The sequence below is a fragment of the Hippocampus guttulatus genome, chromosome 14 (assembly GCF_054856545.1).
Source record: "Hippocampus guttulatus isolate MCC_2025c chromosome 14, RoL_Hgut_1.0, whole genome shotgun sequence".
Classification (NCBI taxonomy): domain Eukaryota; kingdom Metazoa; phylum Chordata; class Actinopteri; order Syngnathiformes; family Syngnathidae; genus Hippocampus; species Hippocampus guttulatus.
Genome location: NC_141274.1, coordinates 6,156,139 through 6,178,788, shown reverse-complemented (window position 1 = coordinate 6,178,788; position 22,650 = coordinate 6,156,139). Strand labels below are relative to the sequence as shown.

At 44.3% G+C, this 22,650-nt stretch overlaps 1 protein-coding gene across 2 annotated transcripts; it reads right to left on the bottom strand.

Moving 5' to 3' along the window:
- Nucleotides 1-1,350: 1,350 nt before the first annotated feature.
- On the bottom strand, nt 1,351-22,590 carry LOC147194659 (uncharacterized). 2 transcript variants are annotated; one of them, XM_086129295.1, is made up of 4 exons: nt 22,388-22,590; nt 4,300-7,857; nt 2,574-2,675; nt 1,351-2,481 (listed from the first exon to the last, which is right to left on the bottom strand). In XM_086129295.1, exons 2-4 carry the CDS (start codon nt 7,853-7,855, stop codon nt 2,471-2,473), a joined length of 3,669 nt encoding a protein of 1,222 aa, XP_085985421.1. In that variant the 5' UTR covers nt 7,856-7,857; nt 22,388-22,590; the 3' UTR covers nt 1,351-2,470. The 2 variants fall into 2 exon arrangements, with proteins under 2 accessions (XP_085985421.1, XP_085985422.1); XM_086129296.1 differs by lacking the exons at nt 1,351-2,481; nt 2,574-2,675 and adding an exon at nt 2,695-3,235.
- Nucleotides 22,591-22,650: the final 60 nt, after the last annotated feature.

Genomic DNA, 22,650 nt, shown 5'->3' with positions numbered 1-22,650 from the left:
AAAAAAAAAAAAAAGGGGGATGCCCTGTGCACACATAACTCACAACGTATAAGAGAGCTTGGAGTCAGATAGTTCAGAGTCATTCTGCAAACTCTCCACTAAAGCAAAAATAGACATAGATGATCCAGAGTTCTGCTGTAGGTATTAAAATCCTCTGTCAGGGAAATAACTTGGTGAAATTACTTTTACGTTGATTGAGTAGTCCTTTCAGAAAAACGAACACGCGAAGGAACCTGTAAATGTAACTTGATTCAGATTCCTTGACATACCCAAGTTGACTAGTCCATTTTTAAAATCAGCGTTATCAAAGGTAGTTTCAATCTTAGGCGCTTTTTTTATTTATGTTTCTCACACTAAGAAAAAAAAGTCAATGACATGATTTACTCAATTGGTCTTCTTTGGCATTTCCTATTTTTGTTCCTGGAATTAAACATGGTTTAATATAGATGGAGTAGAAACATTAATTTTTGTTAGAAACATGTTTTAAAGCACAACATTTACTAATAGCTAGTCCCACAAAGTAAATATAAATGCATATTTTTCTTTACAGATGTGAAAATGAGCCTTTTGTCTTGGGGGGGAAAAATCGCTTTTTCCAAACACATTTGTTAACACAAGACTTGATAGATTTTAAAAGTTCGCCATTTTGTCAATCAAATTGCACTGCTCGAGGCGCTGGAGTGAGAGTACTGTATGAGCAATTGCAATTCCTCTACTCGTTAAATTACTGTTGTGCAAAAAAACAAACAAACCATTAAATCGTAATTGCCAAATATCTTACAAAAAGAATGCTCAACAAGAGAATAACCCAAACATATCGACTTTAAAAATCTACATTTTGTATCGATTCATAATGACGACATTTCCCCTCGAATTTTAAAAAGCTTTTCTTGTCTTACCTTCACTTGTAGATGAAGACTGTTTACATTTTCTTCTTGCTCTGCATCTTAATCAAAACTGTGAACGGTAAAGAAAATCTTCCTTTATCAGGGCTACTCAAATATAATTGTTTGGAGTCTTTGTACGGTTTCGCATTCATTTTCGCTCCCGACCGTAAAGTGGGACAAAATCGAACAACTTTGCTAGCTAGCGAGTTGCCTGCGTGCGTAGAACGGCAGCAATGCGGAACTGCGTGCTCTCGTCCGCCCCCCTTCGGTGTGGCTACAAAGTGTACGTCGGCAGCATCCCCTCGCGCTTCACCTTCGCTTTACATGCACAAAGGCAAAGCGCAGGTCATATCAGAAATCATATTTTAAGATGATTTCAATGTTATATTGCGTAAGTATGTGATTTATTGTGTATGACTTATTGTATCATCTAACATTGGTGAAATAATGTCTTTGCAGCCCTCTTAGCCAGTACATCTGGTACCTACACCGGGTCACTCTTGGAAAATAGTTTTAATCCGTTTTTGTTTTTCATGTTCAACCTGGTTGAATGAAAAGAAAATAGTCAAAACATCTTAAACATGAGCCGGGACGTGAAAAAACAGAACAGGCACTTGTCCAGATCCTCCTCTTACAGTAAATTCGACCGATCGAAAGTGATGTTGTGCTTTGCCATTTTTCCCTCCAAGTGAGAAATTGCGCAGTTGAGGGAGCCGCTGCTGAACATCCCCGACTCACTCATGTGTAGTATATGAACAGTAAGTAGACAAATTCAGGAATTTGAATACATGGACACAAGTGGGAGTCCAAAATAAAAAAAAATCACTAGACAGACTAGAGCCTAAAATAGAAAATTGGTTGTGAAAATTCTTTATTTTTTTTAAACTCTTTTGTATGTCGCAAAAAGATTTTCTGTGATGTTCTTTTCTGTAGTGAACTTGTTCTCAACCAAAGAAGCCAAGTTGTGGCTCCAACGGGAAGCACCCTCCCACGCAGGCTGCAGGCATAACTCAGGCCCGTAAAACAACTATCCCCCCCCCCCACACACACACACAAGGCTTCAAGGTCAGATAAGGGCAGTCAGCATGTGGACAGGCACAAGCCCGTTTTCAACACTTCCACAAATGGCGATATTGCGTGGAATCTATCTCCACGCTGCAGCCTTCTTGCGTGCAGTTTGCAGGTTCTTCCCATTGCCTGCGTGGGTGGTCTCCTAGGAGGCTTCTCCAGTTTGTCTGTTTGTGATCGGCTGGCGACCAGTTCAGGGTGTACCCATTAGCATCTCTTTGACTCTGACATGTTGGGCAGCTCATGACAGTGGACGAATCGTCACAGAACAATGGGAGGAAAAACACAAGCTCCAGTGCAGTTCACAAATAGAAATGTCAAGATTGATGTAAAACAAATTTTAAAAAACTGTACATCTGTACATATATACGTGGCATTGTCACAATGTGGGGAAAAAAACCCAACTTCTAACATCCGAAAATATTCTTTACAATGTAGTTGTCACAGTAAACATCAACAGGACGACGATCAGCACTTGTCGTGTTTTGTTGTCTTCAACTGCTGCCTGGATTGCATCAATTTGAGCCTGCGGATAATTTCAAACAAATCGCCGGTGCCAAATAAATAGCGAGTATGACGGCAGGTGAAAAATGTAAAATGTTAAAAGCAAATTGTTACCTGTCTCCCAGGTGGCTGCCGTTGTTCCGGCAAATGTTCCCATGGCAACCAAGCGAAGTTGGTGGTCCCAGGGTGTTCTTTCGCTCACCCGATGACGTTTGCCTAATGAGGATAAGGAAGGTTAATGCATGCAAAGTGATTCTCAAATGAATCAACATCAACTTGGATAATTGGCTCATCATTTTTAGATCTTGTTCAGCTTCAAATTGTCCCAAACTTTGCAATTTCAGCCTGCAACAATATACTCAGATTTCTGTCGTTCTCCACGGAATACCTCAATTTTAAAGGTCGTGTGTCATTTGTCTTACTTTTGCGCGCGAACCATATTGGACCAAAAAAACAAAAAAAAATAAATATGTCTAGAGCTGCAAAAAATGGAAAGCCTTCTATTAGCCTTATAATGAAGGCAACACTTGCTGTATGCATCTATATGAGCCATATTAGCTGAGAAGGAAATCATATCTAACCATGTTCTCAAGTGTAATGTTCCAATCATATATTCTATACATGTCTACACAACTGCACATATACAGTCCGATACTCATACAGTATATATTCTGTGTTATTTCACTCATCTTTCTATGGGTAAGAGAATAGGATCCAGACTACAATCCCAGAAACACAAGTAGGGCTGCCACCCTTGACAAGGTCAGGGCAACCATCTAAAAACACACATCAAAGGGACGGAGGTTCACTGATACAGTCAGAGTCAACAAGTATGTTTGAACAGAACAAGGGTTGAAGTTCCAGGCCTGAGGATTTCAGAAATGAACAGAAACTATTTCTGCATTCCCTTGGATTACCCAATAGGAAACAACGGTAACTAATTTGAGGTTTGTTGAGGAGTTTTAGCCTTAATATGAGTACTATTGGTACCAGTCTCTTTCCTGAACATCTGTTTCAACTCTTAAAACAAAGGATGTGGTGTTAAGTTTATAACCTATTCCCGCTTGAGTGATTAACAGCCCCCAAGTGTCTTCTTTTGCATCCCACACCTCAGGAAAGTCCCTGAAGGCTGTCTCAGGAAAGTCCCTGAAGGCTGCCCCAAGTGTCTTCTTTTGCGTCCCACACCTCAGGAAAGTCCCTGAAGGCTGTCAAGTTTCCCTGAGAAAGGAACGCTTTCTCTCGGGATTTATGCACAGCAGGGGACATCTGTACTTTGTCATCATGCCAAGATCGAACTGCATTGACCTTTCTTTGTTTCAGATTTTTACATAAGGGGAAGGACTGCCCGCCCCTCATTAACATATTATCGTCAGACTGTATTTTTTCCTTTGCTCCCTGACAAAATAAACTCTCAGAAGCCCGAATCGATTCGTATTGTGTTGCGATAAACTGCAGAAAAGACGACGTGGTGTTGGGTCTTTCTTCCTTCCACCTTATAGAGAAATAAAAGAACCTGTGTCCAAGGAGGGCCATAAGGAAATGGGACAGATCCCCTCCACAACAGGATCCGTAAATCATGGGAACCCATTTTTTAAAATATTTTGACTGCTATTCATAATCAAAAATTATTATACTTAAAAGTATATTTAAAGGCTAAACGTTTGAAAACTATGAATCACATCAGCAGCTGTGTACTCCAGGTTTATTCACTAAAATAAATGGATCAAAATATGTTGTTTAACACTTTTATTGTACTCATATGGCATCATGAATACAGCATACCGCACAACTGAGTACTGACTGGTTTTGGTGGTGACTTAACATTTTTCCGTCTACATACCGAGATGACACTTGGTGGCGGTCCTGAGCATCACATCATCAGCTTGTTTGAGTGCCCCGGCATCCTTGGGTCTTTCCAGCCTGGACCTTCTTTTGTTCAGCGTCAGCGACATTCTGCATTTGTCTTTGACGAATGTCAAGATGGGCAAAGGGGGCTGTTTTCTGGCCAGGTCCGCGTAAGACTTCCTCTGAGATTTGTATTTGTTTTTGCCGTCAATTTTGGTGGGAGGTAGACACCATTCCTCGTAGATCCGCTGTTTGATCGAAGTCCTTCCTTTGGGAGACAAGCTCAGAACCTCTGGCGCGTGATGGGCCGGAGTGTAATTAGGTTTGCGTCTGGCTGAGCCAAAGAGTACCAGCTCCACAGGCATCTCGTGGTTTTCCGGCAGAGTTTCTTTGCCATGTTTGCTGACATTTTTACGTTGAAGTTTCATTATCAGCTTCTTCCGGCAAGGAATGTTCATGCTGGACTGCTTGGTTCTCTTGCGCTTTTTCTTTGCGGAGGCTAAACATTTGTCCGCAATGCAGAGCGTCCTCTCGCCTTGGTATAGTTTGGTGGGGATCACTTCCACATGACCACGGTGACCGTGGACTGGCCACATTTCAGAAGAAACCTTGGATGATGAAACTAAGACTGGCCGGCAGACATTTGTCATTTCTTGGACAAAGTTTTGTTGTGAAACGTTTGCCATCTCTTGGTTGTCATCTTTTTGGGGAACCTTTTTTGTCTCTTGCTCATGTTCTTGTTGGGAGACCTTTGCCAGTTCTCTGTCATCTTGTTGGCAGACATTTGCCATCTCGTGGTCATTTTGTTGGACGATCTTTACCAACTCGCCGCCATCTTGTTTGCAGACATTTGCCGTCTCGTGGTCATTTTGTTGGACGATCTTTACCAACTCGCCGCCATCTTGTTTGCAGACATTTGCCGTCTCGTGGTCATTTTGTTGGACGATCTTTACCAACTCGCCGCCATCTTGTTTGCAGACATTTGCCGTCTCGTGGTCATTTTGTTGGACGATCTTTACCAACTTGTCGCCATCTTGTTGGCAGACATTTGCCATCTCGTGGTCATTTTGTTGGACAATATTTGCCAATTCTCTGTCATCTTGTTGGCAGACATTTGCCGTCTCGTGGTCATTTTGTTGGACAACCTTTACCAGCTCGCCGCCATCTTGTTGGCAGACATTTGCCATCTCGTGGTCATTTTGTTGGACAATCTTTACCAGCTCGCCGCCATCTTGTTGGCAGACATTTGCCATCTCTTGGTCATTTTGTTGGGAGATCTTTACCAACTCGCCGCCATCTTGTTGGCAGAGATTTCCCATCTCTTGGTCATCTTGTCGGGTAACCTTTTCCGACACTTGGAAATCCTGTGTGGCATAATTTTCCATCTCTTGATCCTTTTTTTGTTCTATTGGTGGAGAAGCATCCTGGGAATGATAGGAATCCACAGACTTGTCGCCAGCATCCGCACCAAGGAGGAAGTCAAGATCTTCCCACGTGATTCCCCTTGCCATATCGTCCAGGTCATTCTGCACCATCTCTTGTTTTGGGGAATAACTGAAACCAGAAAGGTTATCTTTCGACTGTTGACAGAAAGACTCCAACTCGATGTTAGACTGATCCTTTCCTCGTTCAGAGTCACCTTCGTCTACACTTGTTTCAGGCTTTGTGGAGCCTTTCAGGTCCCCCTTGGTAGGAGCTTCATCGGCGTGATTCAAACTCTCGTAGATGGCTTTGGCTTGCTCTTGGGGCAGAACTTCAATGACGAATGAGTAGACGTCGTCTGGATCTTCACTGGGAGACACAGATGCAGCAGAGTCCATCTCGGGCTCTTGAGCCCGTTGCAGTTTTTGATCTCCTTTTTCTTGTTCTCGTGGCTCTTCTTCCGGGGAGGCGGGTTTGGCCTCTGGTGAAAGACCCTCAGCTGTCCCGGGTGAAGAGGGCGAAAGCGGCGCTGGAAAACGGGAGTGATGAAGAAAGTCACCCGCCACGCCAAATTCCTTATCAATGTCATCAAGCTGTTGGTTGATGTTCCGCCAGAAGGAGGAGTATGCCGGTTCAGAGTAGACTTCGCCATCTTGCAACACCTGAAGGCCGCTGAGTTTCAAGTCGCACTTGGCTTCTGACAGCACCGAAGTCTTCAGAGTCAAGTGCTCATTGCAGAAATCAGTCGACTCTGCCATGACCTTATTGTACCAGCCTGTCCTGAGGTTGTCCAAAAATAATCTTGGATCTTTCCAGAACGTGTTGAGTATTTCTTTAGAATCAAACCAGACTGAGGACTCGTGAGACTTTGACTGGGCTTGATGGGTGTCCCTGACAAGTACCGCTAAGTCTTCTTGAGTCCAATTCCTTGTTGGGACAGACTGCATTTGAACACTGATTGGCGTCTCACTTTGACTATCTTCTCGGCCCTCAACTTTTTCTGGCTGGAAAGGTTGTGGAAAATTGTGGTCCTGTTGGTTCCGAACAGGGCTTGCTGCCCGACCCACTATATTATCTGCACACGTGTCCGTCTGGCCAGTGCAACTCTGGCCAGAGGAATCATGTGCAGTTGCCAGAAGCCGGTCAGAAAGCCCTGGCCTTCCATCTGACACGGGTGGCATGTTGGCAACCGTTTGCAGAGCTGAGCAACTCGGTGATGAGGTGCCAGTTGTGAGGAGTTCAAGTGGGTCAGGATTTTGTGGCTGTGTAATACTTGCCATTGGTGTCAGGTGCTGGGAGTGGCTTCCGTTGTCAGGCTCGCTTCGTTGTAACGAATCTCCAGCAACATGCAACGCTTCCGGACTTGCGGCGCAGACGGTCCGAGGTGATCGAGGACCCTGTACTGTGTGAAGTGATGAATATGGAGAGTATTGTGCGTGCTTCCTTGTTGACGTCTTCTCTGGCATCCTAACTTGTGTAGTCCGTGGCACCCTATTTGGCGTCCTCTCTGACAGAATCGACCATCGTGTTTCCTCTTGATCGAACTTTCTGGGGTGAAACGGCAAAGCTTTCTGTAATACGGACCTGGTGTCTGGCTGTTGCCAAGGTGTCTGATTTTTGTTGACGCCAGGAAAACTCTGCCCACTGATTGTGATTCGGTTCTGTGGATATGGTGGTGGCGGCTTCTGGTAAAATCTACTCCAATGCATTTGGTGCTCGGGTACAACACCATGGCCATAGACCACTCCTGATGGGTTCCACGATGGAGAGGTTGGGTTCCTGAAGGGCACAGTTTCTCTCTGGGCAACGCCTCCTGTGGTCCACATCGACGATTTCTGGCCTATTTTGTCATTAAAAACTCTTGAGGAGACAAACTGATGTCCATAGTTTCCACCTTGTGGAACAGCGGAGAAGGTAGTCTGAGGGACACGCGACACATTCTGGTAGTATCTGCCGTCTTGACCAGGAACTGCCGTCGGCCGATCGGCACCACAATTTTTCTGGTATTGGTACAGGTTCTTTGCGCTGGGATGGTTCCACATTGTGTGTGCTGAGGCCTCCCATGAGGTGGCGCCCATATTTACACAAGTCTGCATCGTGTCCTCAGCTGAGCCGAATGAAGAGAACATCCCTGAAAGAGGTCCAAACAGGGGACACAATCAGTGTAGAAAGATTCCATGATTTCATCTTCTTCAGATCAATCATTTTGCGCCTCTGATGACACAATTGAGCACCCACCAAAAGGTCCAGAAACTGCCAACCCTTCATCATTTTATTCTTTTCCACTTCTTCCTCAAAGGTTTTTTTTCATCTCTGAGGTGGATGTGCCTTCAGGACAGTTTCGAGTGCCAATCAAAGGTTCTAACACGTGGCACAATAGCAGCACACCGGAGTAATGGTTTGACAGAGGTTTGTAAAAGAAGCCATCTATGTCAAACTACAAAACCCATCTCGAAATGGGGGAGGCAGTTTGAGACGTCCAAATTGTCTGCCTGGAACAACGATCAAACACCCCCCAAAGATGGCCTCATTCCAGAGAAAAGAGTGCCCCTAACAGGAGCTGCTTTGCCACTAGATGACTGATCGAGTATACAGGACGATCGTTTCACAAATTGCACTCGGCAACAACAATGACACCCGATTGTGGACCCCTTCCAGGGGACACCCCCCATCAAGGTATGAATAAAGAGAGGCTACAACTCAAATTTAGAACTGAAATCATTAACATATCAGCGGTGTCTGTGAGCTTCTTCATTTGAGCTCCAATCAGATTTTGGGAAACCTTGTTTGGCTTTTATCTAATTGCGTGAACAAAAACAACCGTACAAGTACAGTACAAGGATTATTAAAAGCTTTGATTCTTTATTCCACTGGCATGTCTTAACCGACAAAGCCTTGCAACATCATTATTCCTCATATAAATTGTTCCAACATACCAGATTTATGTCAGTTGGTACACCCTCATTGATGAATATTGGACAAATACGCAAACTCCGATACACTTTTGCTGTGGTCCTTTTTCCCTCGCGACTTCTGAAAGACGTATAGCACATCAAGACAATGCCAGGCCCGCAAAGGCGGGCCACCTCCTGCCCATTCAAAGTATCACAGGGCCTCTCGTGGCCTTTATGAGGTCACAATCTAAAAGTACAATATGGGCTTTTATTTTGATGTTGTTGGGGGAGAGAGTCGGCCCGACTCTTCCTCCGCATGTTCGTTAATTATCGGACAATGAGGATGTTAGTTATCCAAATACAGGCTGGAGCCGATGAACAGTACCTTCGAAGGTTGGTTTACAGACAATGGCTGCGGATTGCGAGTGCGAAGGTGTAAGAGATTCACAACACATTTATATCGCCAGAGGGGCGGTACCGAAACTTATGACGTGGCATCGGAACTCTGTTTCTCCTCAACTAACCAGCTTGTATCAACTGGTGCTTTCCAAAGGTCTGTGTGTCTCCACTAAGGAAGTACGGATATCATCAAGTGATTGATGATTCAATCAAGTGATTGATGATTCAAGGGTGCAAAAGTCTACTGAAGCCATCAATTTTCTATTTTGCATGTTTAGCTTAAAACTATATATCGCAGACAGACAGACTTTGACTATAGATCTCACTCTGAACCTTGCAATATGACCGCCAGTTGAACCTTATGAGGTGACCTTGACTTGAACTGCCTTAGCAACGGAAAAGACTGTTAACACCTTTCGTGAACATAGACCAGACAACTCTAAGTGCGTCTCGTGGCTAGATTGCAGTTTCCTGCTTACAGCTGTGTTCCATCCAGAACATTAAGATGATGAAATGTCGGCCACTAGCCGGACCCACGCCTCCTCCCGGAGACAAGGGCGCGCGGAGGAGTTTCGCCTTTTCCCGGGGGTCGGCAAAGGGCAGGAGGGCCGACACTAAAGTTCCGTTGTTGAGCCGCAGACAAGGGGACGCACCTGATGTTTCTCTGAGTTTGAGGCCGGAGTTGATCAAAAACTAAATACAAACTTAGTCAAGAGTCCAAGTTGCAGGTAGTGATGTTACAAATGGAACTGGAGTCGCGTGTCATGCCCCGCACAAAGCGGGCGTGGTTAAATGGAGCCCGTATGGAGGCCCGTCACGTGACCGAAGGCAAACGAGGCCCCGTTTTCAGCGATCACGTGACTGACTCACATCGTGATTTGCGCTCCATAAATAGGCGCGGAAAACCCAGGAAGAGTCCCCCGCATGACCGTCTGACGTGAGTCTTGGTTCATTGCTGCGCTACTTCGACTGCTTGAGAATGGAGGCGGAGCCACCCAAAAAGCGAAGGACTTCATCAGTTTGGGAGCATTTCGAACAGATATCTCCCAACACTGCGAGAGGTTTTCCTCAAAGACAGGTGAAATCATATCCAAAAAACGGAATCGAATGAGCCCCAACACAGTCAAAATGATTTTATTCCTTAACAAAAATCAATAAAGCACACCATTCCCTCTATCCAATGTGTGTCCCAGTTACACAAGCACATCAAGTAACTGAACATACAACTGACAAATATACGGACAATATTTAATGGACAAAACTTCCATTATTTTGTGCACAGATTTACTGGTTTGTTGCCTGTTAACCACATAACATCTGCGTTACATCAAATGACCAGCAGATAATGATGTGTCGGCCCGGAGCCAGACCCCACGCCGTCTCCCGGGGACCAGGGGCGCGCCGAGGCGTTCCGTCTCTTCCCGGGCGTCAGCTGAAGGATCCGGTGGGCCGACACAAAAGGAGCGAAATTCCAGGTTTCTTAGTCGAGCCGCAGATCAGGGGACACACCAGAAGTTTCTAAGAGCTTGAAGCCGAGATCGTTTAAAGTCCAAAAACAAACTAAGTCCAGAGGCCGAGGTGCAGGCTGGTCACAAACGAGTTTATTCAATCAAACCCGGAGAGGTACAGATGTGCACATCGGGAAACTCTGAAAAACTCCCCGGAATACACACAGGTTTTATAGCGATATGAGGGGCAACCCCTCTCATTTCATTGGTCAGTTTCTAAGATCGTTTGTAAACTTAATGGTGTCATACTGCGTTGTGTAATTCTGATTGGCTGTGGCTTTCTTTGTTAGCTAGATTTTAATGGTATCTATAATTACTTCATAACTTAGTTTGTGGATTATAATAGTATCACAGTCGTTCTGTTGCACGAAGACAGCTGGGATAGGCTCCAGCACCCCCCGCGACCCTAGTGAGGATTAAGCGGTTCGGAAAATGGATGGATGGATAATAGGGGCCCCTACTGGGCCTTTGTATGATTGCTTGTGGCTTTCACCATATCTGTATGCGTGGCTACAGATGCGTGGAGCAGAATCTCCTCCAGATCAACCCTAGGAAAAATAAGGAGTTGGTTGTGGATTTCTGCAGGAAACAGTCCTCACCAGCACCGATGAACATCCAGGGTATGGACATAGAGAGGGTGACCTCCTACAAGTACCTAGGTGTTCTTCTGAACAACAAACTGGACTGGTCTACAAACACAGACACCCTGATTAGGAAAGGACAGAGCCGACTCTTCCTACTCAGGAAACTGAGGTCTTTTGGGGTTCAGGGGTCGCTCCTTAAGACTTTCTATAACTCGGTGGTGGCCTCGGCCATCCATTATGGCATTGTCTGCTGGTCAGGTAGCATCTCAGCCTGGGACAGAAAGAGACTGGAGCGACTGGTCAGGAAGGCCAGTTCTGTCCTGGGCTGCTCCCTTGACACTCTGGAGGAGGTGGGCAACAGAAGGATGCTAACTAAGCTAAAAGCTATGATGGACAGTCCCTCCCACCCTCTCCAGCCCGCCCTGACAGCACCAGGTAGCTCCTTCAGCCAGAGACTGTTACACCCGCGCTGCAAGAAGGAGAGATACCGACGCTCGTTCCTACCAACTGCTGTCAGGCTGCTGAATAAAAAATAGCAACAATAATATTAATAATAATTAATGATGTTGGAAACAACTGTAAATAGCACTGCGATTTATCCATTTTGTATTTATATTGCACTTAATTGAACGGTGTTTGTTTGTTTTTTTCTTCTTCTTTCTGCCTACATTCTTGCTGCTGGAGGCTGTAAATTTCCCCAGTGTGGGACAAATAAAGGATATCTTATCTTATCTAGTAATGATCTTTCCTGAGCAGACAACGGTCGGTTAACTTGCTTTGTCATGTTCCGTTTGTCTTTTGCAGTTGGAGGCTGTAAATTTCCCCAGTGAGGGACAAGTAACGGACATCTTATCTAAGGGTGGCCACCTTGCTTTGCTATGTTCCGCCTTTCTTAACAAAGACCATCTGAGGGCGACCACCTTGTGTAGTGTTGGAGGATGGTCAAGCAGGGGGAAGCGTGTTGTTGTCGACACGGCGGGATCCCTTGACCGTTCTCCACTTCCCCAGGTCCTCCGCGTGTTCGTTTGATTCGGGCTGAGTTGATGTGCAAAAGTCAGAGGCTGGAAATGGAGAAGTTCTTGCAAGATGTTTTACTGAACGTTCAGGGCACAACACAAATCGATTCGGGCTCCTGTGAGTCTCAGATTTCATCAGGAAGCCCCGAGCAACTACAGTCACACGTACATATAGGCATAGTATGTTAATTATATTAATTAGGGGCGGGCAGTCCTTCCCCTCATGTAAAAATCTGAAACAAAGAAAGGTCAATGCAGTTCGATCTTGGCATTTTGACAAAGTACAGACCATATCTGCTGGTCCACAAATCTTGAGATTAGGGTTCCTCTTCGAAGGCACTTGACAGCCTTCAGGGACTTTTACGAGGTGGAGGAGGCAAGAAAACTCTCGGGGGGCTGTTAATTAACCAAGTGAAAATAGAATCTAAACTTCACACTACATTCTTTGTTTCAAGTACTTCAGCAGATGTTCAGGACAGAGACTAGTGTCAAAGTCGACCTGTCTATGATACAAAGTTTTAAGCTAAACATATAACATATATAGGTGATATCTTCAATAGCTATGGCAACCATACTCATTTCCCGCTCGCTATAGTGGAATGTGCAATTTGACATAGAACAGATACCCCTACGCACTCGCACTTCAGTACTCTCTTTGCTGCGTAGGTCAAGCCGTTGATGAAATGATATAGAAACGCATTGAGTCTTTTTGTCCGAATGAAACCTATTAGCAGAAAGCAAAAGTTGGTAGCTAATACGCTTCGTTAATGTACAATTAGCTTCTGGGTTCCACATTTGTTTGACCTATTAATTTCTCTGTTCGACAACCGTATGCCCGTTTTTTTTTTTGATCAGCTATGAGTTATTAATGTGGTTTAACACAGTATTAATATAAAACAGACACTACAATGGCAGCACTACTAAATGAGCTATTAAACGAGGCCTCGACTGATCAGCCGTTTGGCGAAGCAATTGGCCCAAAAGACTCGATACATTCACGGGGCTTCATCCCGCCATCACTAGTTGCAAGGCTGGTCACAAGCGAGTTTTACTCAATCAAAACCCGAAGAGGTACAGATGTGCACATCAGAGCTCTGAATTCTCCAGAGACAAGACACAGGTTTTATAGAGCTTTGTGGGGCCAACCCCTTTCATTTCATTGGCTGGTACCTAAGGATGCCCTTCACTCTTTGTCAATTCTAATGGTATCATGATACATTGTGTAATCTTGATTGGCTGTGACATTCTTTGTCAGCTAGATTTTAATGGTATCTATAAGCGGCTTCATATCTTGGTTCTGATTTATAATGGTATCACAATGGGCTTTATTTTTAAAATATAATAGAGGCCTCTACTGGGCCTTTGTGTGATTGCACGCGAGTGTAGATTTTCTGTATCCCCGTAGGTTTGGCAACCTGATGATAATTATTGCAAAACAGACAGCAGTCATCACATGTATGTATTTCGCCCTGCATATGCATTTTTGCTAATCTAATGATCGACATTCTTGCTAATCTAATCAGAACAGCAGCAGTCATCACTTGTATGCATTTCGCCTTGCACATGCAATTTGCTAAATTAATCAGAACAGACAGCAGTCATTACTTGTATGTACTTTGCTCCTTACTGTTCCAAGATGACCATTGCCGAGCAGCTAACAAGCATCATCTGTATGTATTTTGTTCTTTATTTGTGCACCGTTTGCCATGTTCATTGCTTTCCCTGACAACCATATGCATTTTGCTTCATGCCGATCTAATGATGACCATCTAACAGGTATCATCTATATGCATTGTTTCCAGATTTACTCTCTGTTTGACCATATGCCTGTCCTCTGTTTGTTACGTTACGATATATTAGGTTATATATTTATCCATAAAACAGATATAAAACAGGCACCACAATGACTTCTAAGAAACGTTGTAACAGAGCATCTATCATCATGTTTTATGAAGACAAGATTATCGAGAACATCAGAACATGAAAAGGAATGAAAAGAAACCAAAGACATTAAAACAGTCATCCAGAAACAGAAAGGGTGATGCCCATAACAGGAAAGATAATATCCATAAGGAGATACGCCCCGCTTAGGATATATAAGACTCGTATAGGGACGCTGCTTTTGCGCATTTGTGCCTTGACCACAATGCTTGCTTGTATCACACTTGTGCCCTGAACGTTCAGTAAAGCCTCTTGCAAGAACTTCTCCATTTCCAGCCTCTGATTTCACACCTCATCTCAGCCCGAATCAAACGAACGCGCGGAGGACGGTGAAGGGATCCCGCCGTGTCCACAGCACCCCTTCAGCGCCCCCCCCATCACTACTCACAGGCATGAGGGGAGGAGGCAGAGTGTGTGTGTTCTCATGCTGACATGGGATAGTTGTACAGCATGTTCAAACATGGGCAGAATCAGAGATGAAAGTGGACTTTCCTGAAAATAAATAAATAGACGCACGTGCACCTGGCCGATCACACATGAATTAGTTTACACAAAACGCTATTCAAATACTTGACATTCAATGATCAATCTTCCTTTTGTGTGCACACGTGCACCCTTTGTGGCTTTCGTTCTCGCCGAAATTTCGAAATCTCCGAGATATGGCGAGGCCATGAGAATGCGAGGCGAGGGTATTATTGTTGTGGCGACGCCACTCGAGCTAACCGCGTGATGTGTCGGCCCGGAGCCAGACCCCACGCCTTCTCCCGGAGACCAGGGGCGCGCCGAGGCGTTCCGCCTCTTCCCGGGCGTCAGCTGAAGGATCCGGTGGGCCGACACAAAAGAAGCGAAGAGAAGTTTCTTAGTCGAGCCGCAGGTCAGGGGACACACCAGAGGTTTCTAAGAGCTTGAAGCCGAGATCGTTCGAAGTCCAAAAACAAACTAAGTCCAGAGGCCGAGGTGCAGGCTGGTCACAAACGAGTTTATTCAATCAAAACCCGGAGAGGTACAGATGTGCACATCGGAAAACTCTGAATTCTCCCGGGACTACACACAGGTTTTATAGCGATATGAGGGGCAACTCCTCTCATTTCATTGGTCAGTTTTTACGATCGTTTGTTAACTTAATGGTGTCATACTGCGTTGTGTAATTCTGATTGGCTGTGGCTTTCTTCGTTAGCTAGATTTTAATGGTATCTATAATTACTTCACAACTTGGTTTATGGATTATAATGGTATCACAGTTGTTCTGTTTATAAAAATATAATAGGGGCCCCTACCGGGCCTTTGTGTGATTGCTTGTGGCTTTAACCATATCCGTATGCGTGGCCACCTAGCGATGAGTTTTTCTGGGCAGACTGCAGGTTTTTTGCTAATCTTAACAATGACCATTTTAGGACAGCTAACTTTCTTTGCTATGTTCTGCTAATCTCAACAATGACCATTTCAGGACAGGTAACTTGCTGCGCTATATGTTCTGCTTATTTTAACAATGACCATTTAAGGGCAGCTACCTTGCTTTGCTATAATAACCACATTCCATTGTAGGGTCGTTACCTTGTGTAGCTATAACAACCATACTCATTTCCCGCTCGCTACATTGGGATATACAAGGCTTGTATTCTTTACCTTCAAACATACACCGTTTAACATAGAACAGATACCCCAATGCACATGCACTTCAGTACTCTCTTTGCTGCGTAGGTCAAGCCGTTGATGAAATGATATAGAAAAGCATTGAGTGTTTTGTCCGAATGAAACCTATTAGAGGAGATCAAAAGTTGGTAGCCAACATGCTTCGTTAATATACAATTAGCTTCTTGGTTCCACATCTGTTTGACGTATTAATTTCTCTGTTCGACAACCGTATGCCCGTTTTTCTCTATCAACTATGATTAACTAACGTGGTTTAACACAATATTAATATAAAACAGACACCACACGCGCTTCAGCAGTAGTTAGTCCGCTGCTCTCTGCTGTGCGTGCATCAGCGCAAACACGTACACGAGCACGTCTTTTGATTTCAACCAATCGGCGCCGACGCAACCGACGTCACACACGACAACAGCTAAACTAAGCTAGCCGAGACGACACTCGAAGTTGGACGGACACGTTTTTCTGCCAATCTGTGTGTTTCTCTTTTTGTCCACACAGATCGTTCCACTGGGTTTTAGCAAGTGTGTTGAGATGAAAATCTCTTTACTGTTACTCGTGTTAGTGCCTCAACATGGCTACGCTCGTGAAAGCAAAACAACGAACTCAAACGCATGTTCGTTCAATGTTGTCAACTAATATCCGGATTAATTTTAGGCAATTTTTCCTCAATTCTCCGGAGAAATTCTCATTAATATTTGAAAATCCGGAGTTCCGGGAAAATCCGGAGGACTTTCATCTCTGAGAATACACACTTCAATCTGCATGCATGTCAGCAGTGTAATGCTACATACAGACCCAATGGATGCTCAGTGTTCCCCGCCGGCGCATTTCCAGATACAGTCAAACCTCAGTTTTCGAATGTCGCTGTTATCGAGCAAATCGGATTTCGACCAGAAAATTCAAGATTTTTACGCCCCGGATTACTACCGAATTTCGGTTTTCGACCAAACTGGGCAAACCCAAATACGCCACTCGACTCCTCTCGGCTTCCTTACACGAGGAAGTCACGCTTCCTCGTATTCCGCTTTTCGAACAGCCTTCTGGAACGGATTATTGTCTAAAACCGAGGTATGACTGTACAGTCAATGCAGTTTCCGTGGTCAGGCGTGGCGGCTGCGCGAACAGTGGTGCGTTTGATGGGTTCACTGCAAAAATGTTGCGCCGGCCACCTCATTACGTCACACTGCCGACACAACACACAATTTCTATACGGAACATGTAACAGGACCGAGTCAGAAAAAAGATGACGTGGAGGAAGCTAAGCAGAGAGCCTGGCATATCTGGTGAGTTTGCTTCGTTAGCTAGCTAGTGAAGATATCACCTATGTTATATGTTTAGCTTAAAACTTTGTATCATAGACAGGTCGACCTTGACTATTAGGTCTCTGTCCTGAACATCCGCTACTTCAAACAAAGAATGTAGTTTGAAGCTGGGGTCCTATCTCCCCTTGAGTGATTAACAGCCCTCCAAGTGTTTTCTTTTGTGTCTCCCACCTTGGGAAAGTTCCTGAAGGCTGTCAAGGTCCCTAGAGGAGGAACTCTTGTCTCGAGATATGGTCTGTACTTTGTCAGAATGCCAAGATTGAACTACATTGACCTTTCTTTGTTTCTGATTTTTACATAAGGGGAAGGACTGCCCGCCCCTAATTAATATAATTAACATACTATGCCTATATGTACGTGTGACTGTAGTTGCTCGGGGCTTCCTGATGAAATCTGAGACTCACAGGAGCCCGAATCGATTCGTGTTGTGCCCTGAACGTTCAGTAAAACATCTTGCAAGAACTTCTCCATTTCCAGCCTCTGACTTTTGCACATCAACTCAGCCCGAATCAAACGAACACGCGGAGGACCTGGGGAAGTGGAGAACGGTCAAGGGATCCCGCCGTGTCGACAACAACACACTTCCCCCTGTTTGATCATCCTCCAACACTAGCTAGCTACAAGTGGGAACTGTAGTGAGGTCGTCGTCCCTTATTGTGATTTACAACTTCTTTTGTTGCTTTCTCGTTACACCTATCTGTGAGGGGACTCTTCAAACGAATTTACATCAAAAAGGAATTGTTATCTCGAATATTTATGTTGCTGGCGCCAGGGAGTCTGAACGTAGCATGCAGTCGCTGCAAGGGCAACGACTGCGTTGCCAACTACATTGTCTTATATTGAGTGAATACTCTGACCATTTTAGTAACTATTTAAAAAAAGAAAGGTCATGTCAACTATAATTTTATTGCCTTTATAGTGGAGGAAAGACAGAAATGTAATCTGGTAATCATTTGGGAGTCGAAAGAATGAATGTCGTTGGTGCACATAATGTCACACAGGCGTCAAGAGTTTATTTTCCAAACGCGCCATAGATTAAGTTCACGCTGTTCATTTGCAACGACCGTCACCGGACAGTAACCGAATCAGTTCGAAAAAACGCTTTGCGAGTATGACCTAAATCCCTCTTGTGTTTTTGAACAATTTCTGTTTATTTATTTTTCAATCGTTTTTGTAAAAGCGGCTCGCGAATTGGCCAAAAGTGGAAAATGGGGGTCGCCAGCTCTAGAAGAACTGCTTACTGTGATTTACATTCCTGCTTTTGCCCCCCTCCCCCTCCCTCCTCTCTCCAGTGAACATGTTTTTCTCATCGTGTAAGGAGCTGTTATCTGGGATGTTTTTATTCGCTGGTCCCAGCCGGGGAGGAAAGGCTGAAGGTCAGGCGAAACTAATTGTCTTTGTCTCCTCACACATCCAAACTTTATGACCAGAAGGAATCTAACTGGATTTTGTGCTTGTGAGGCTGCTGGATATGGCGAATGATTGCCAGAGAAGAAAATATTTCCAAGTGTTGGACCTATATTCCATTCGGATTGACAAACGGACTAAATTCCTTTGCAACAGGGGTGACGACAACCGCACCGAGCGGAGCCAATCACCATTGCGGAGGAGTCAAGGGGGTCACGAAGACAGTCTTCTGCTTCCTCGGCTCACGGGGAAGCGTCTGCTTCGCCCCTTCCCCCTCCCCAAAATCAAAACAAAGTGGCCAGTGAGCACAGCCTGTGAGCGAGCAGCAACATAGAGATAAGGAAAAAAAAAAAAAAGTATCGGCTCTCAGAGTTGCCTCTTTTCCACATGACACAGCAATGAATTCTTCCTTGGTGTTTTGCAGCTCTGAAAACTGATTTTCAAAAAAAATGCTACAAAGTAAGCAATCAGATGCCACGATTTAATATGATCATTATTCCACAGTGTTGAAAGAATTATGAGCTTTAGGGCTCTGCGTTATCTGATTAATGGCTGCGTGGATGAGCATCCAACAGCCTTGACTACAATGAGTGGATACAAAGAATCCAAAATGTTCTTTTTATGACAATAGGTGTGCACATAATTAAAAAAAAAAAGATTTACAGACCAGCAGGATCCCGGTGTTCCTATTTTCCAATGCCTAATCAAACGGAGTTTCTGTTTTTCAATCAAAGTGACCCTGGATAAAACTGCACGTGTGTTGGCGCGTCAAAACATATGCCAAGGTTAAATGTGTCGCTTGTTTGGGTGTCACAAAGTAGTTTGTTAAGACATACTGTAGTCAATTGTAGAGGAGGGGGAGCTGTCAATTTGCTTTTGGCCCTCCTTGGACACAGGTTTTTTTATCTCTCTATAAGGTGGAAGAAGACCCAACACCGCGTCGTCTTTGCTTCAGTTTATCACAACGCAACACGAATCGATTCGGGCTCCTGTGAGTCTCAGATTTCATCAGGAAGCCCCGAACACCTACAGTCACACGTATAAACAGGCATTCTATGGTAATGAGGGGCGGGCAGTCCTTCCCCTTAAGTAAAAATCAGAAACAAAGAAAGGTCAATGCAGTTCGATCTTGGCATTTTGACAAAGTACAGACATCCTCCTGCTGTGCACAAATCTCGAGATAAGAGTTCCTCCTCAAGGGAACTTGACAGCCTTCAGGAACTTTCCCGAGGTGGGGGACGCAAAAGAAGACACTTGGGGGCTGTTAATCACTCAAGGGCAAATAGGACCCCAACTTCACCCTACATTCTTTGTTTTAAGTATTTCAGCAGATGTTCAGGACAGGGACTAGTATCAATAGTTCTCATAACAAGGTGAAATTCCTCAACAATGTTCTACTACTACTTCTAGAGGAATAATTCCATAACATAAACATGGCAACTCGATGTATGCGAGTCTTTGGATTTAATTGCGTTTTCGTCGGCTTGGCAACCCGATGAAATTACTGAAAACGTGCAACAGTCATTACCGGTACGCGTTTCGCTAATCCAATGGTGGGCATCCTTGCTAATCTAAGAATGCCCATCGCAGAATAGCTAGCAGGCATCATCAGTATGCATTTTGCTCTTTACCTATGCGCTGTTTGACATGTAATTAGCTAACAAGCATCATCAATATACATTTTGCTCCTTGCTTATGCATTTGTTTGACATGTTCATTTCTCTGCTTGACAACCATATGCCTGTTTTCCTACTTACCACGATTAGGTAACGTATTTCCATGAAACGAACACAAAACAGATATAAAACAGACACTACACATGTAAATATTGATCAGCAGTCTGCCACTCGAGGTAAATTGATTTATCAGTGCAATTGTATAGAGTTAATCATTTATTTGCTGATCTTACGTGAGTATTTTGATAAACTGTTACTATCTTGAGAAAGTGCTTGCATGCATGAAAGGGGTTTGCCCCACAAAACTCTATAAAATCGGTGTTTTGTCCCCGGAGAATTCAGAGCTCGGATGTGCACATCTGTACCTCTCCGGGTTTTGATTGAATAAAACTCGTCTGTGACCAGCCTGCCACTCGGACTCTGGACTAAGTTTGTACTTTAGGGGTGTTCACACGGCAAGATTTGCTCCGGAGCAAATGCTCGTTTGCCCATTAGAAGAGTTGATTACGTAGGGCGAGAATGCGTCGCTTTCGTCCTCTGTCGGACTTCCAAGCACCTCTTGGGTTATACCATCTCAACTAGAACCCGGGGGAAATAGTCCCCAAACGCCATCTTTCCTTTTGTAGGAGACTGGACTGTCTCGGAGCTGTTTGTGTTGTTTGTTCCTTTGTTGTGTGTTCACAACCCCCCGTCCCCCATAGAATTTATAAACAGTTTCATACCTTGGTTCTAGTTTATAATAGTATCGCAATGGGCTTAATTTGAAAATATAATAGGGATAGCCAAATGTTAGTTTTATAACCCCTTCACTTTTTTCCTTTAGCATGATTGTGATCTTAGCTAGGGACCTCCCAAAGGAGATCAAAACAAAGTGCAAGGGGACAGACTGTTTCAAAACGTGGTCGAACTGGAAACGGTCTGCTCCGTTCTCCTCGTGAGAAAAGAAACAAGCCTCTTCTATCTTTTGTGCCTATTTTCTGATAGGCGTTGGGCGAGATTAACCTGACAACAATTCGTGCCTAATATTGAACTTGTCCAAACTTAAATGGCATCCACATTTGACTTCGTAATAACTTCTGGAAATAAAAGGGCCATCTCTGCAACACAATTCCATTTGAGGGCAACAAAGCAGTGATTGTTATTCAATGTTCCTGGAATAGAGCAACTGACCCCTCTTGGGCCATCTTAGATGATGACGACTCTAGTGAGAGTGCTCCTATGGATATAACAGCAGATCCTTCTTTGATCCTGTTTGTAACTTGATTTGATCATAGGCAAATGGCAGGGCGCTGATTGTCACAAACAATTACGATCCAGTGGATAAACAGGCCATAAGGCCTCATCTTGTGGTCAGTTCTGACAAAAGGGAGGGTGGTTTCAGTGAACCTAATGAGGAGAGACCTGCAGGGGTGTAGTGGGCGTGGTACGCCGTCCACCCACTTCTCCCGACGCCACATTCAATTTTTATTTCGGTTTTAGCCCTGCACTAAAATGACAGAGGAAAAGCAGAAAAACATAGATTTTTATTTTAACGTTGGACTGTGATTATTTTGTAGTAAAACATTAAATTTAACGTTAGTTCAACTGGTGTTGTAGCCTATGATTGATGTTCTGTATGTTTATATAGAACTAAAATAGATTTAAAAAATACAATTACTGAATGTTTTGATCAAGTATAATATTATAGAGTGCCAATTTGTTTTGTCATAAAAAAATGTCATTAAGATTTTGTTTATGTAGATTCTTTTTAGAAGGAGGGGGCAGTTTTTTCCCCCATTTCTCTGGAGATGACGAGTTCTATATTATAGAACATCCCAGAATCGCGTACACCCACTTTAAAAAAATCTCCACTACACCACTGGAGACCTGCTCATCAAACAAGAGCCACCATTCTTTGCAGGCAAGGTGGACTGACAATAAGGTCCCGGACGGGACTGGGATCAACTGCGGGGAGTGTCCGCGGGATGGGACATAATGCAACAAGAACTCACCAAAGCCACATAGCATCTATTGAGTCCGCTGAAATCCAGAACTTAGGCGGCGGGGTCTACATGACTTTCCCACGGTGGAAACCACGCATCGACTCTCTTGCCTCTTACACGCCTTTGAACGACTCTCCATCTCACGCTGTTTTATGAGATCGACGACAACCAAGACCACGCTCGATTTTGGAGCTCAATTATCGTGAACCAAGTTCCCAGGACGAATGGGCAAGATATTCACTAACTCGTACGCGGACACACCGGGGCGCACCAACTTACTTGAGAAAGGCCCCTCGTCTACTTTTTTGTCTTTATGTCCTTCAAAGAGCGAAAAGATGAGGCAGGAAAAGTCCACAAACGCGGACACTTGGACTGCTTCCTCCGGTGCGTTAGCAAAAAAAAAAAAACATTTGCTGCCTTCCTAAACTTACCACAGCCACTTCCGGCGTATGTCTACCATAGCCTGAAGCTATCTCCTCCGAGTCTGCAGCTGGATACTATTGGCCACAAGAGTTGTGAAGACGTCATGGGGCGTGGCGTGG

Coding starts and splice junctions, on each gene's coding strand:
- LOC147194659 (XM_086129295.1), bottom strand. CDS start 7,855: ATGTTCTCTTCATTCGGCTCAGCTGAGGACACGATGCAGACTTGTGTA. Junction 2,676..4,299: donor CGCCACCAAGTGTCATCTCG/GTATGTAGACGG, acceptor TATCCTCATTAG/GCAAACGTCATCGGGTGAGC.